The sequence below is a fragment of the Microtus oregoni genome, unplaced genomic scaffold (assembly GCF_018167655.1).
Source record: "Microtus oregoni isolate MIOR12 unplaced genomic scaffold, Mior012 000025F_ref0000491, whole genome shotgun sequence".
NCBI classification, from domain to species: domain Eukaryota; kingdom Metazoa; phylum Chordata; class Mammalia; order Rodentia; family Cricetidae; genus Microtus; species Microtus oregoni.
Genome location: NW_024543084.1, coordinates 19,483,907 through 19,496,291, shown reverse-complemented (window position 1 = coordinate 19,496,291; position 12,385 = coordinate 19,483,907). Strand labels below are relative to the sequence as shown.

Genomic DNA, 12,385 nt, shown 5'->3' with positions numbered 1-12,385 from the left:
AGGTGAGCTCCAGGACAAGGAACCCTGTCTAAAGAGACAGGGCTGGGTTTCCTGACAATGATACCCAAGGTGTACTCCAACTCCACACATGCATGGACCTGCACACTTAGGAGCCTGTGCCTGCACACCTATTTTTTAAAACAGTTAGTAGAGCTGGCTCAGCAGGTAAAGTTAAAGCCTTCCAACCTGAGTGGAACCCCTAGGACCAGTAGAAAGGAGAGAACTGGCTCCCTCAAGTCTTCTGACCTCCACATGCTTGCCATAGTGTGTGTGTGGGATGCACTCACACACAACACAAATAAATAAATGTCATTTTAAAAAAAGCTAACTGAAAATAATTTTAGAAGTATATTTTTAACCAATACCTTTTCCTTAAGTGAACGTCTAAATTTTAGTGCTGTAAAAGATTTAACTTATGGAATATTCTTAACAATAAACTTTTCACAACTCCCACATGCAACATATAAAGCCTGCCTGAGCCCTGGGGAGGGGTGTAATAGGCCCACATGGTGGCCCAGGCTGGCCAGGTGGGCTTTGGGGGTGAATACCTGTTTCTTGAGCTCCAGGTACTCATGCTGCATCTGGCTGAGCTCCTTCATGAGGCGTTTGGCCCGCTCATGGTTGTCCTGGGCTACCAGTTCAATTGTGGCCATTTCCTTTTGCATGCAGCTCTTCTCCTGTTTTTGCTCCTAGCACAGAGGGAGGCAAATTCTTTGTAGTCACTTATGGGCAGTTGTAGTTACTGGCTTCCACACTCACTAGCGTTGTAACCACCTCCGTTTCTACAGCTGCAGAATGGAGCTAAGTCTATCTGCGTTCTGGAGGCAGGTGTAGTGTGGCCGGGAGAATCCCAAAGTTTGAACCTCGGATCTTTAGCACTATCTCTGACAAGTTACTTCCCCCTTCCCAGTCCATTTTAATTATCTGTGAAATGGTAACAATATCATCATGGGTAATGTGTATGTGTGGGTTATTTTATTTACTTATGTATTTGTGAACAGGGTATGTAGCCACTATGTAGCTCTGGCTGACATAGAACCTACCATGTAAGACTAGGCTGACCTCAAACTCAGAGATCTTTGGCCTCTGGTTCTGAGTGCTGGGATTAAAGGTGTGTGCCACTGTGCCCAGATTAAATTTCAGACATCTAAATTCCATCACCTTGTCTAGTCCTAGGTGTAAGCACACGCCGTCTGGGAAATGCATCCAGATTCCTTTCAGACAGCAGATTCCACTACTCCCTGAGCAGGGAGTACCCATTCTTCAGAAATCCACTGTGCTCATTGCTCTCAGTGATGTAATTATCCCTCCTCCAACCAACACACCTTGTTCAAGGGTAAAAGCGTGGTACATCGTACTTCCTGATTTTTGTATATCTGATAAAAGCCAGTGTTGACCAAAAAGGGCAGAATGCAGCTATACAAAGGTTCCTACCAACCCAACACCTGGCAGCCCACAGTGGGCTGAACACAGTGCACAGCTCTGTGGTGTGCTGATACTGTCCACAGGATGGCCCCCTGCTGGCAGCCAGAGCTGCTCTGGGGCTAATGACCAAGTCTCAGAAAAAAACTCACCTTGTGCTTCAATAATAAGTTAGGATTAAATACACCAATAATTACCATTGGGTTAGGACCTGGGTTGATGAGTAATTTATTTTCTCTCCAGTGAAGCAGTGGATAAGTAAAATGTCTATGTCAATTCAATGTAAACCGATTGTTACTCTAGACTTCCAGGGTAGCAAATACTCACTAGAAGGTTTTTCTCTAGTTGGTTCTGCTGTATCTTCAATGCTTCCTTTAGGCCAGCCACCTGCTTCTCTGCCTTTTTCCTTTCTGTTAAGAACTGATTTCGCAGTAGGCTGAAATCTGCCCTCATAGCGTCTGCCTCTTTCTGCAGGGCCAACAGCTCACTTGACTTCTCCATTAGCTTCTGTTCCCGTTCTGAAAGCTCCTGTTCTGGAATGTAAGCATGTTTAGTAGGTTTAGCCAGAGGCCCTGGAGCAGCTGTGGGCAGAGCTTTCTACCTCATGGACAGGTTGTCTTACAGTGGTGTTACCTACTCTGCTGTTTCCCTCTAGTACCTGGTTTTACAAGCCTGCCCCAACTCACTCCATGGGCTCAAGAAAGGCTCACCAAGAAAGCAAACTGATTCCAGAATGGATCCCTATACTCAACCTTCAGTGCTGATACTGTATTTCTGAACAGCTGGGGTCAAATCCACCCCAGGTGCACAGCTCCCAAAACCTTGCCCTTGAGAGTCTAACTTCCTATTTTCCCACTCATCTTCCTGGATGATGAAGAAGGGCATGAAGAGACACTTTGGCCAGTTTTAGGGTCAAGCCTCACCAAAAGGACAAATTCCCCGACCTCCCTATGGCCTCAGCCATCTCTCACAGGGCTGCTGCTCTCCTTCAGCCTCCTTCAGGCCAGGGTCTGAGTCTTTCCACATACTTCACAAGATGAACAGAACATCCCTGCAGGGTACTTACTGGCCTGGGATAGCGTCTTCTCCAGGCTCTCACTGCACCGCTCCTCTTCCTGCAGGGTCCTGAGGCGTCCTTCGGCTGCCGACACGTCTGTGAGCAGCTGCTCCAGTTTGAGTTTCTGCTCTGTCAGCTCCTTCTCCAGCTGCTCTTGCTGCTGTATCAGGGTCACTTTACCAGCCTCTAGCTTCTGTTCCTCACTTTCTCTTTCCTTCTGGAGTTTTTGAAACATCTGAATAGAAAATCACCTTAGTCAGTCATATAGAAATAAGTGTCCCCAATGATCCTCAGAGAGATTCCAGTTCAAAACAAAGGAGAGAGAAGTCTGCAAGGGGAGAGGGGAGGCAGAGACAGACAGACAGACAGCGAGAACAATTGCCAGTGCCTTTATAAGATGAAGCAGGGTCTGGAAAGCCACCTGGCCACCATGAGAAGAGGATGCAAGGTGCTAATTTATTAGCATGTGGCCATTAAGATCTTTACTGGACCAATGCCTGAGACTGAACAGTCCATAACTTAAGACTAATCAGAGTCAGTCACCCAGGAGATGCACACAGGGCGGTCTGATCTTGGGTTAGGAGGTGGGAGGCACGAAGCTCTCATGAAATGCAGAACACCCCCTTTTCTGTGCAGTACCGCTTCTTGCTGGTCTAGCTGGAGCTTGCTCTCTCTGATTTCATTCTGAAGTTCCTGAAGTTGCTGTTCTTTAGTCTCTGTCTCTTTCTGGCAGTTCTCAAACCTGGCAATCCATTTGCTGATGTCCTTCTGCAGCTGCCCCTGTTCACTGAGCAGAGCATTCTGGCGCTGGGTGGTGTGGAGCAGGTCCTTTAAACGAAAGTACACATTAGAACTCTTTACAAAGCCACTTCCTAAGGTGACCACATCCTTTACTCTCAGCAAACTTAACAGAGAAGTGCCCAGAACTCAGAGTTAACCCCCGGCTTGCCTTCTCTCAGTGCCTACTTCACAAGGAAGATGGCAAGGGATGGCAAACCTCACTAAAGCTTCAGTTGCCCTGTCAACAAGATGGGGATAAACAGCACTCTGCAAAAACCTCAGAACTGCTAGGAAGACCAAGAGAAACTAGAAACGAGGGCTAATCCTTTTGTTACTATCTGAAATCTTTAGACAGGTTCAAAACTTAGAACAAATTTGAAAGAGTTAGCTTTATTTATATTTATTTATTTATTGGTTTTTTCGATACAGGGTTTCTCTGTGGTTTTGGAGCCTGTCCTGGAACTAGCTCTTGTAGACCAGGCTGGTCTCGAACTCACAGAGATCCACCTGCCTCTGCCTCCCGAGTGCTGGGATTAAAGGCGTGCGCCACCACTGCCCAGCGAGTTAGCTTTATTTTTAACACAGAAAAAATTTAAGAATCTGACATGCAAAGATTTTTTTTTTTGAGGGCTGGAGAGATGGCTCAGTGGTTAAGAGAAATGGCTGTTCTTTCAGAGGACCCAGGTTCAATTCCCAGTACCCACATAGCAGCTCACAACTGTAATCCCAGTTCCAGGGAGATCTAACAGACACACATGTAGGCAAAACACCGATGCACATAAAATAAAAACAAAAAAGATTTTTGAGCCAGGCCTCAATCCCAGCACTCGGGAGGCAAAGGCAGGTGGATTTCTGTGAGTTTGAGGCCAGTTCTGGTCTACAGAGCTTGTTCCAGTACAGGCTTGAAAGCAACAGAGAAAAATCCTGTCTTGAATACCCCCCAACAACAACAAAAAATTGTCTTAGAAGTTTTATGTTTTCGAAACACAGAATTCTAAAGGTAAAAGAAAAGAATTTAATGTTTCATCTAATTTCTTGAAGCCCTCTGAACCCTAAACTGTATGTAGTCCTGCTCTCACAGGCTGACACTGAGTGACCAAGGTCATCAGAAGCAAAGGGTCACAAGCTGCACTAGTCGGCTCCTGACTGGATGGATGGCTCCAATTGACACCTGCTCCGCAGTTCTGTGAGCAGTCTCATGGGAGTGGGGAGAGCACTTGTGCCATAGGTCCCCATGTCCTGGTAGAGGCTTCTAGGAACTGCTGTTTGACTCTGGTCTAACTACTACCCTACTTCTTCCTAGCTTTGGGTCAACTTGAACCAAGTGCTAACACAGACCAGAGAACCATCCCAGGACCAAAGCCTTATTTGAAGGCAGTGCTGTGTAGGTAGATAGCCTTATGGAGCTGTGTAGATGGCCCTATGGAGCTGTGCAGGTGGCCCGATGGAGCTGTTTAAGAGACTATATGGTGTTGCGTATGGGGCCCTAAGGTGCCGTGTAAGGGGCATACAGTGCTGTAGTGCCAGCTGAAAGAAGTCAATTATATTTGTGAACCTTACCTGCTTTGCTACGTTCAAATGGTCTTGGGTATTATCTAGTTCCTCCTGTAGCGAGTTTATGGCTTCCCGTTTATCTACAGAAACATTTTCATAAAATGTTATTTATACATATGCATACAGTTTTTCACTTGACCCTCCTCAAATTTCATCAGAACTAAATTTATATTTATTTCTGTTAAAACAATGACAATGCTACATTACCTTATTAAAGGGCAAAAGACATATACAACCTAGGTAGGGGTTTTCAAAGATTTCCATATTTTCATGTTTCAAGGAATTCATAAACACTTAGATAATAATGTTGGTTAAATTAGTGGTTTAAAAATGGGTGTACTGCACATTACTTCTGGAAATGTAAACCTGGCGGACTCTTTCATGAAGACAATGCATAGATAAAATTGGTATCTATTACTAGCTCTGCGATCTTTAGTAAACTGCAAGAAATTAAGCCTCAGTATCATTACCTATAAACAGATAATGGATAAAATACTGCTTTCTATGTCAAAAATGCTACAAAGGTTTTGTTTGCTTTTGAAACAGTGTCTCATTATGCAGCCCAGTTGGTTTTAACCTTAATGTTCCTCGTGCTTCAGTCTAATGAGTGCTGTGTGTGTCACCAGATCTAGTTTTGTCACATGGATTAAAAATGAGACAGTACATACACCATGACTAGAACATAATAAATGCTTAATAGCTATAAATACTTAGCCATTTCTCCTAAATAAATGAACAAAAACATTTGGCAGTAAGAGACATTTCTACTATTTGGGTGCACGCACACACACACATAGAGTTATGGCGTGAGGAGTGATGTCAACCTATTGTGTATTTGTGCAAGTGAGTATGAGCATGAGCCATGCAGCAATGTGGAGGACAGAGGTTAACATCTGGGAGTCAGTTCTCTCCTTGTATTGTGAGCTTGAAGTTCAGGTTGTCAGGCTTGATGCCAAGTGCTTTTTACCTATTGAGCCACCTCACTGGCCCAAAAGTAATTTTTATATAATTTTTTGTTCTAATTCTAAACTGTTCCCTAAGGAACATAAATTACATTTTAAAAAACAGCTTACAATAAAATCCATGTATCATGTGTGTCTTAAAAGTATATGATCTAGACCTGGTATATTTATAGAGTGGTACAATCAAATCCATAATTGAACTTTAGAAAGAAACCCCATGCCCCATTGTGCATCACTTACTTCTCTTAGGGGCAAGCTGCGGGCTGCGGAGTCATGAGTCTGTAGTCTATCCCTTACCTTGGAGCTGCTGCTGCACCATGGAAATGTCGCTGTGAAGGGCTAGCTTGTCTTGGCTCAGGTGCTCCAGCTCCTGCTGCAGCTCTCTGACACGCAGTTCCAGCTTCCCTAGGGTTGACTGCTCTGTTCTGTTGCTTTCTTCAGAAGCTGCTAGAACTCTACCATGGAACAAACCAGACTGTTAAACAGAAAATACGCACACACGAGGCCGACTGAGGGGCAGTGCCACCCTCCATAGTGCACAGTAGGAAGTCGGGATGAGGATGAGGCCTGGAATATAGGATGCCAGAACTCATTTCCGAAAGACACCTCACCAGCATTCCAAACAGGAAATTAAAAAAAAAAAGGTTCACTAAGTTTTACATGTGACATTCAAAATTCCCAAAACAAAACAAAATAAAACTGAGTGATAAACACAGACTGCAAACTCGTCAGCAAGTGAAAAAGCAGGAAATACACTATTTGTACAATTTGTATCACAGGGTTTGCCTGTTACTGCAGCCACTCTAGCAAGTGTGTATCTCACTGTGGTTTTAAGTTGGGTGTCCCTAGTGATGAATGATACTTAGTGTTTTTTCATGTGCTTCTTTTCCATCATGTAGCTTCTATGAAAATATATGTTCAAATCTTTATTTAGCCCATTTAAAAAACTAAGTTATTTTCTATTAAGTTTTGAAGGCTCTTTATAATAAATATTTTGCACAAGTAAGTCTTTCATTACACACATGGTTGAGAAGATTTTTCTCCTAACTCTTGTCATGTATTTTTATTACTTTCAAAAGTGTCTTTTGGAGAGATCTTTTAAATGCCTTGTTTTTATTTTTATTTATTTATTTTTTTTGAGAAAGGATCTTTCTATGTAGCTCTGGCTGTCCTGGAAACTAGCTCTGTAGACTAAGCTGGCTTGGACTCATGGATTTCCACCTGCTCCTATCTCCCAAGTGCTGGGATTAAAGGTGCGTGCCATCACACCCGGCTTGCATGTCCAGTTTTTTTTTTTTTTTTTTTTTTTTTTTGGTTTTTCGAGACAGGGTTTCTCTGTGGTTTTGGAGCCTGTCCTGGAACTAGCTCTGTAGACCAGGCTGGTCTCGAACTCACAGAGATCCGCCTGCCTCTGCCTCCCGAGTGCTGGGATTAAAGGCGTGCGCCACCACCGCCCGGATGTCCAGTTTTTAATAAGGTCATTTACTACTACTGTGCATGCGTCTGAGCGCAGGCCAGAACACAGCCTCCAGGAGCTGGTTTCCTTTCTCCCTGCTGTGGTTTCTTGTCATGTTTCTGCTATGGTGGGTTCTCCAGGTTGGCTGGCATGTGGGCTTCCAGGTGATCCTCCTATCTCTGCCTCCCATCTCTCTACAACAGTGCTGGGATTCCCAATGCACAACCCCAGCATCGGCCTTTTATGTGGGTTCCAGGGTTTATCTCAGGTTATCAGAGCATCTGTGCCTTCCTGTCAGCATTAAATGTCCTGTTTTACTTATCTACTTTTGTGTATATGTGTAAGCATTTGTGTGTAAGATATGTTTACCTGTACAGGCATGCATGAAATGATATAGTAGCTCTCTGAACCCGGAACTCACTCTTTTGGCTAAATGAGCTAAGCCAGTAGGCCCATGGGGTCTTGCCTTCTCTCCTCCTTCCTACAGAGTTCTGGTACCTGGAACTCAGGTCCTCACTGAGCCATCTCCCCACCACTGTGCTTTACTGTTTTTATATGGATCATGTTTTTGGTGCCTAGATAAGAAAATTTTTGTCCTACTTGAAGTCACAAAGGGCTTGTTTTCTCTTAAGTTTTATATTTAATTTTTATATTTATGGCTCACTTTCTTTACAAGTATTTATTCAGTTGGAGAGGGGTATGCACATGCCATGTTGCATGTGTGGAGATAAAATGACAACTTAAGGAGTTGTATTCTTCTATTTTGTGAACTCAGGGAATTAAACACAGGTTATCCCAGGCTTGGCAACAAGAATTGTTACCCACTGAGCCATTTTGCTGGCTTATGTGACTAAGTTCAGCCTGCATGCATGTCTGTGCACTACATGCATGCCTAGTACTCAAGTGGCCAGAAGGGAGTGTCACAATGCCTGTAACCAGAGATACTTATGGTTATATGCGACCATGTAGGTGGCAAAAATTGAACTCAGAACCTGGGAGAGCAGTAAATGGTTTAAACTGTTGAGCCATCTCTCTAGCCTTTTTTTGAGACAGGGTTTCTCTGTACCTTTTTGGAGCCTGTCCTGGAACTCACTCTGTAGATCAGGCTGGCCTCAAACTCAGAAATTCACCTGCCTCTGCCTCCCGACTGCTGTCTAAAGAATTCTATGAATTGTTGGTTTTTTGCTTTCCTTATAAGTTTCAGAACCAAATTTTGAATTTCTAAAAAAGGAAGGAAAAAATGCTTACTGGGAGGCCGGGCGGTGGTGGCGCACGCCTTTAATCCCAGCACTCGGGAGGCAGAGGCAGGCGGATCTCTGTGAGTTCGAGGCCAGCCTGGTCTACAGAGCTAGTTCCAGGACGAGCTCCAAAGCCACAGAGAAACCCTGTCTCGAAAAACCAAAAAAAAAAAAAAAAAAAAAAAAATGCTTACTGGGATTTTGACTGCAATTGTTTTCAATATGTAGATCAATCTGAGAACAATTTGTCTCTTACAGAAATGAAGAAATTGTTCCTTTGCATTTGTTTCCAGCAAAAGAGAGTGTGTGTGTGTGTGTTTCAGAGGACACCCTTCGGTGTTTAGAGCTGCTCGCCTTTTTCTTTTGGAGGCAGGGTCTCTTAGTGCCTAGAGCTCATGCAGGCTAGGGTGGCCTGTGAGCTTCAGAGACCTCCCTGTGCTGGGACTATGAGTGTATGGTTCTGCGTTCACATGGGCTCTGGGGACTGAACTCAAGTCCTCATGCTTGAAAATAACCACTCTACCTCCAACCCCAGGCCAGATTGCTTGTTTATTTTATTTTATTTTAAAAAGAAAAGAAGCTAGCTTTCTTCATTTTACATACCAATCCCAGTTCCCACTCCCTCACCTCCTCCCAGCCCCATCCACTCCTCAGAGAGGGGGTAAGGCACATTGCTTTGGGGGAGATCCAAGACCCTCCCTACTATATTTAGGCTGAGCAAGGTATCCATCCAAAGAGAATGGGTTCCAAAATGCCAGTACATGCAGTAGGGATAAATTTTAGTGCCACTGCCAGTGGCCCTGCAGTGTGTCCAGCCATACAACTGTCACTTACATTCAGCAAGGCAGTTTTTGAAAAAATGCTCTTAAGGGGAGAAAAGTTGAAAAAAAAAAAGTACCAAAAAAAAAAACCCAGAAAATTATGCTGTAAGGTTTGTAAAATATTTTTTTCTGTTATAATTTTTGCTGTTTTGTTGAGTCAGGGTTTCATTGTTTAACAGTGTTGGCTGTCCTGAAACTCCCTCTATAGACCAGGCTGGCCTCAAACTCAGAGATCCACCTGCCCGAGTGCTGGGATTAAAGGCGTGCGTCACCACACTTGGCTTTTGCTATTGATTTGAGACAGGTTCTTATTAAATAGCACTGGTGGCTTAGAACCTGCTATGTAGGCCATGGTGGCCTTAAATTCATGGCAATGCTCCTGCCTCAGCTCCTGGGTACTGGGATTCCAGACATGCAGCACTATGAGCAGCTCCCTTACCTTTTGGCATGTGAAGACTTCTTTTCCCAAGTTTCACACTGTTCTTGGAGATCTTCCTTTTCTTTAGTCAAACACTCCACGCATGACCGCAGTGCCTGGGTCTCGGCCCTCACTCGCTCTATTTCCCGCTTGTCTCTCTCCAGCAGCTGCTTCTGCCACTCTATTTCCCTGTTCTGCTGCTGTGCTGTCTGCTGCAAACTCTCCAGCTCCAGCTTTTCCTGAGTCAGACAGGAAAGACTTCAGAACCCTGAGGAGAAAGGCTCGGGGGAAAGGCACGGGTTTTCCCTCGTACCTCCAGCACGTCCACCTGGGTCTTCTCCAGCTCTGTCACCTTCTGGTTGTGCTGTAGCCTCAGACCTTGGAGCTCACTGTTTTCAAGTTGCAGCGTGTTTGCTACATTCTTTAGTTCTGACAGAGACAAAGCGGGTCAGTGCCAGGAAGAGAGCCAGGAGACAGAGCTCGAGCACAACAGACCGTACCTCCTTGTTGACTGACATAGAAACACAATTTTGCTGAATTACCTAAATGCTGATTTTATTTTTAAAGGAAAAACCTTTTTGAAAGTCCTGTTAAAAACACTAATTTGTAGCTGGCTGGTGGTGGCTTACACCTTTAATCCCAGCACTGGGAGGCAAGTAAACAAAAATGACACTAATTTGTTAAAAACATTTAATAAAATTCTGATTCTAGGAGCATTTATTTCCATATAGAATGAACTAAGTACTTTTTTTGAAAAAATATTAATTAAAATAGGAAAAATTTGGACCCACGTGGTGGAAAGAACCAATGCCCCAAAGTTGCCTGACTTCCATACTGTTTCTCACATGTACACATTTAATAAGCAAACAATGTAATAAAAAACTCAAAAGATGACTACTACAAGAGCATTTTGGGGTGTTTTATTTCAGGAGTACACTTTGTTTGACATGGGCACAGCCTCAGACCCACAGTCAATGGTAGTTTACCTAAAAGCCTCAGGTGGACTGGGAAGCTCTGGACAGGAACCTGACGTGACCGAGTCTGTGAATGCTGACACTGTGTGCACTGGCGAGCAATGCAGCTTCCTCCTCCCAAATATATACAGCCTGAGACTGCTATGCAGGCCTATAGAGACTGGACCCCACCTCCACTGTGCTGCTCTAGCGGAGCGAGTGTGGCCCATGTCTGCTTATCTGGTGTTTTCCCCATTCCCTCACTTCCCAGACAGGTTTCCAGGACACTGCCAGTAAAAAGCATTTGCTATGTGGATATGAGGACCTGAGTTTGGATCCCAGAACCCACAGAAAAAGTATATAACTATAGCTATAACTGTAGTATTCTATGTGTGTATGTGTGGGGTGGGGTGGGGTGCAGAGGTAGGAGGATCACTGGGACCAGGTTTAGTGAGAGCCCTCGTCTCAAGGGAATAAGATAGTGACCCAACAGGACATCAGATGTCCTCCTCTGGGCTGTGTACACACGTAGGCATGCACACACTATGCTCACATAAAATAAAACATGATCATAAATAAATAAATAAATAAATAACTGGGCTATATCTCATACTCACCATCCACCTAAATTTTTTTCACTCTAATTTTTCATGTCTTTAAGTATTAAACATAAGCCTTTTCTTTCCAGTTCTGTAATCACAAATCACGCTATGGTGCACATAAAGGCGGGCCATCTCTAGATGAGTAGAAATGGGCACTTCAGCTTGTTGTTTTTCAGTCGGCTTTAGTGGCTGTACCTGATCTGATATCTTACCTACCATTTATGGCCCCACAGCCCTGAGGCCTGGCGAGATTTCCAGTCATACCAGCACCAGCTCTGTTGTTGCCACCAAATGTACTTTTTTGACTAAGTCTCTATCATTCTCTTTACCAATAAAGACTTGGGAGTCAGATGTTGGGGTGAAAACCTGCTAGCTCAGAGAGGCTGAGAAGCAGTCAGCTGGTTTTCCTTTTGGGCCAGAGACCTAACAAGATGGCCTCTCTTCAGCTGTCCCAAACCAAAAATACCATGAAACTCCCTACTCTTTCCTGTGTGCCTCTGCCTCTTTATCCATCTTTCTGTATGGTTATTCCTGTCAACTAATAAAATTAACTAATCCAAGGTTGATTTTATTAACACAGCTTTGGGTTTCACAGTGTGATCAAATAGCCCACAAAATTGGTTTTACAAATTTGAATATTTGAAACCTCTCTGTTATACCCCATCAGTTCTAAGAGCCTTCCTTCCAACAGCACACTCTAATCAGCCACTAATATGGCTACTTCCCTTTAAGTAAACCTTAAGAAACGGAATGGCAGGGACCATCATGTTCCTTTCATAACTTGCTCCTCTTTGCTCATCAGTGATGTCAGTGTGGTGAGGTGCGGCACAGATGCTCCCAGCCTCACACTTTGAGACCTGCTCTTTAAACTTACCAGCCTTATGTTTCTGCAGCTGCTGTAAAACTACCTGAAGGTTTTCTTCCTCTTTCTCCATCTCCTGCTTTATAAGTGCAAGCTGAGTCTTCTTTTCACTGATGTGGACATTCAGTTCTCCTTTCTGGAAACTCAGTTCTTCCAGCAGAGACTTTACTTCCTGTGTTTAAATAAAAGTCATCTCCTCTGTGAAGAACTGGCATGCCTTTCACAGGAGTCAGCTCTGTTGTTGTTTTATCTCGCATACC

General features: G+C 44.0%; 1 protein-coding gene across 2 annotated transcripts in view; it reads right to left on the bottom strand.

The window, feature by feature from the left end:
* Nucleotides 1-12,385, bottom strand: part of Cntrl (centriolin) — an 86,595-nt gene that overhangs the window by 4,194 nt on the left and 70,016 nt on the right. The window contains exons 31-39 of one of the 2 annotated variants that reach the window (XM_041675291.1): nucleotides 12,138-12,297; nucleotides 10,022-10,137; nucleotides 9,730-9,947; nucleotides 6,073-6,230; nucleotides 4,820-4,893; nucleotides 3,119-3,307; nucleotides 2,489-2,714; nucleotides 1,750-1,955; nucleotides 549-689 (exon numbers count right to left, since the gene is read on the bottom strand). In XM_041675291.1, coding sequence (XP_041531225.1) covers nucleotides 549-689; nucleotides 1,750-1,955; nucleotides 2,489-2,714; nucleotides 3,119-3,307; nucleotides 4,820-4,893; nucleotides 6,073-6,230; nucleotides 9,730-9,947; nucleotides 10,022-10,137; nucleotides 12,138-12,297 — 1,488 coding nt within the window. Of the gene's footprint in view, nucleotides 1-548; nucleotides 690-1,749; nucleotides 1,968-2,488; nucleotides 2,715-3,118; nucleotides 3,308-4,819; nucleotides 4,894-6,072; nucleotides 6,231-9,729; nucleotides 9,948-10,021; nucleotides 10,138-12,137; nucleotides 12,298-12,385 lie in introns of both variants that reach the window. The other variant, XM_041675292.1, reaches the window with a different exon arrangement.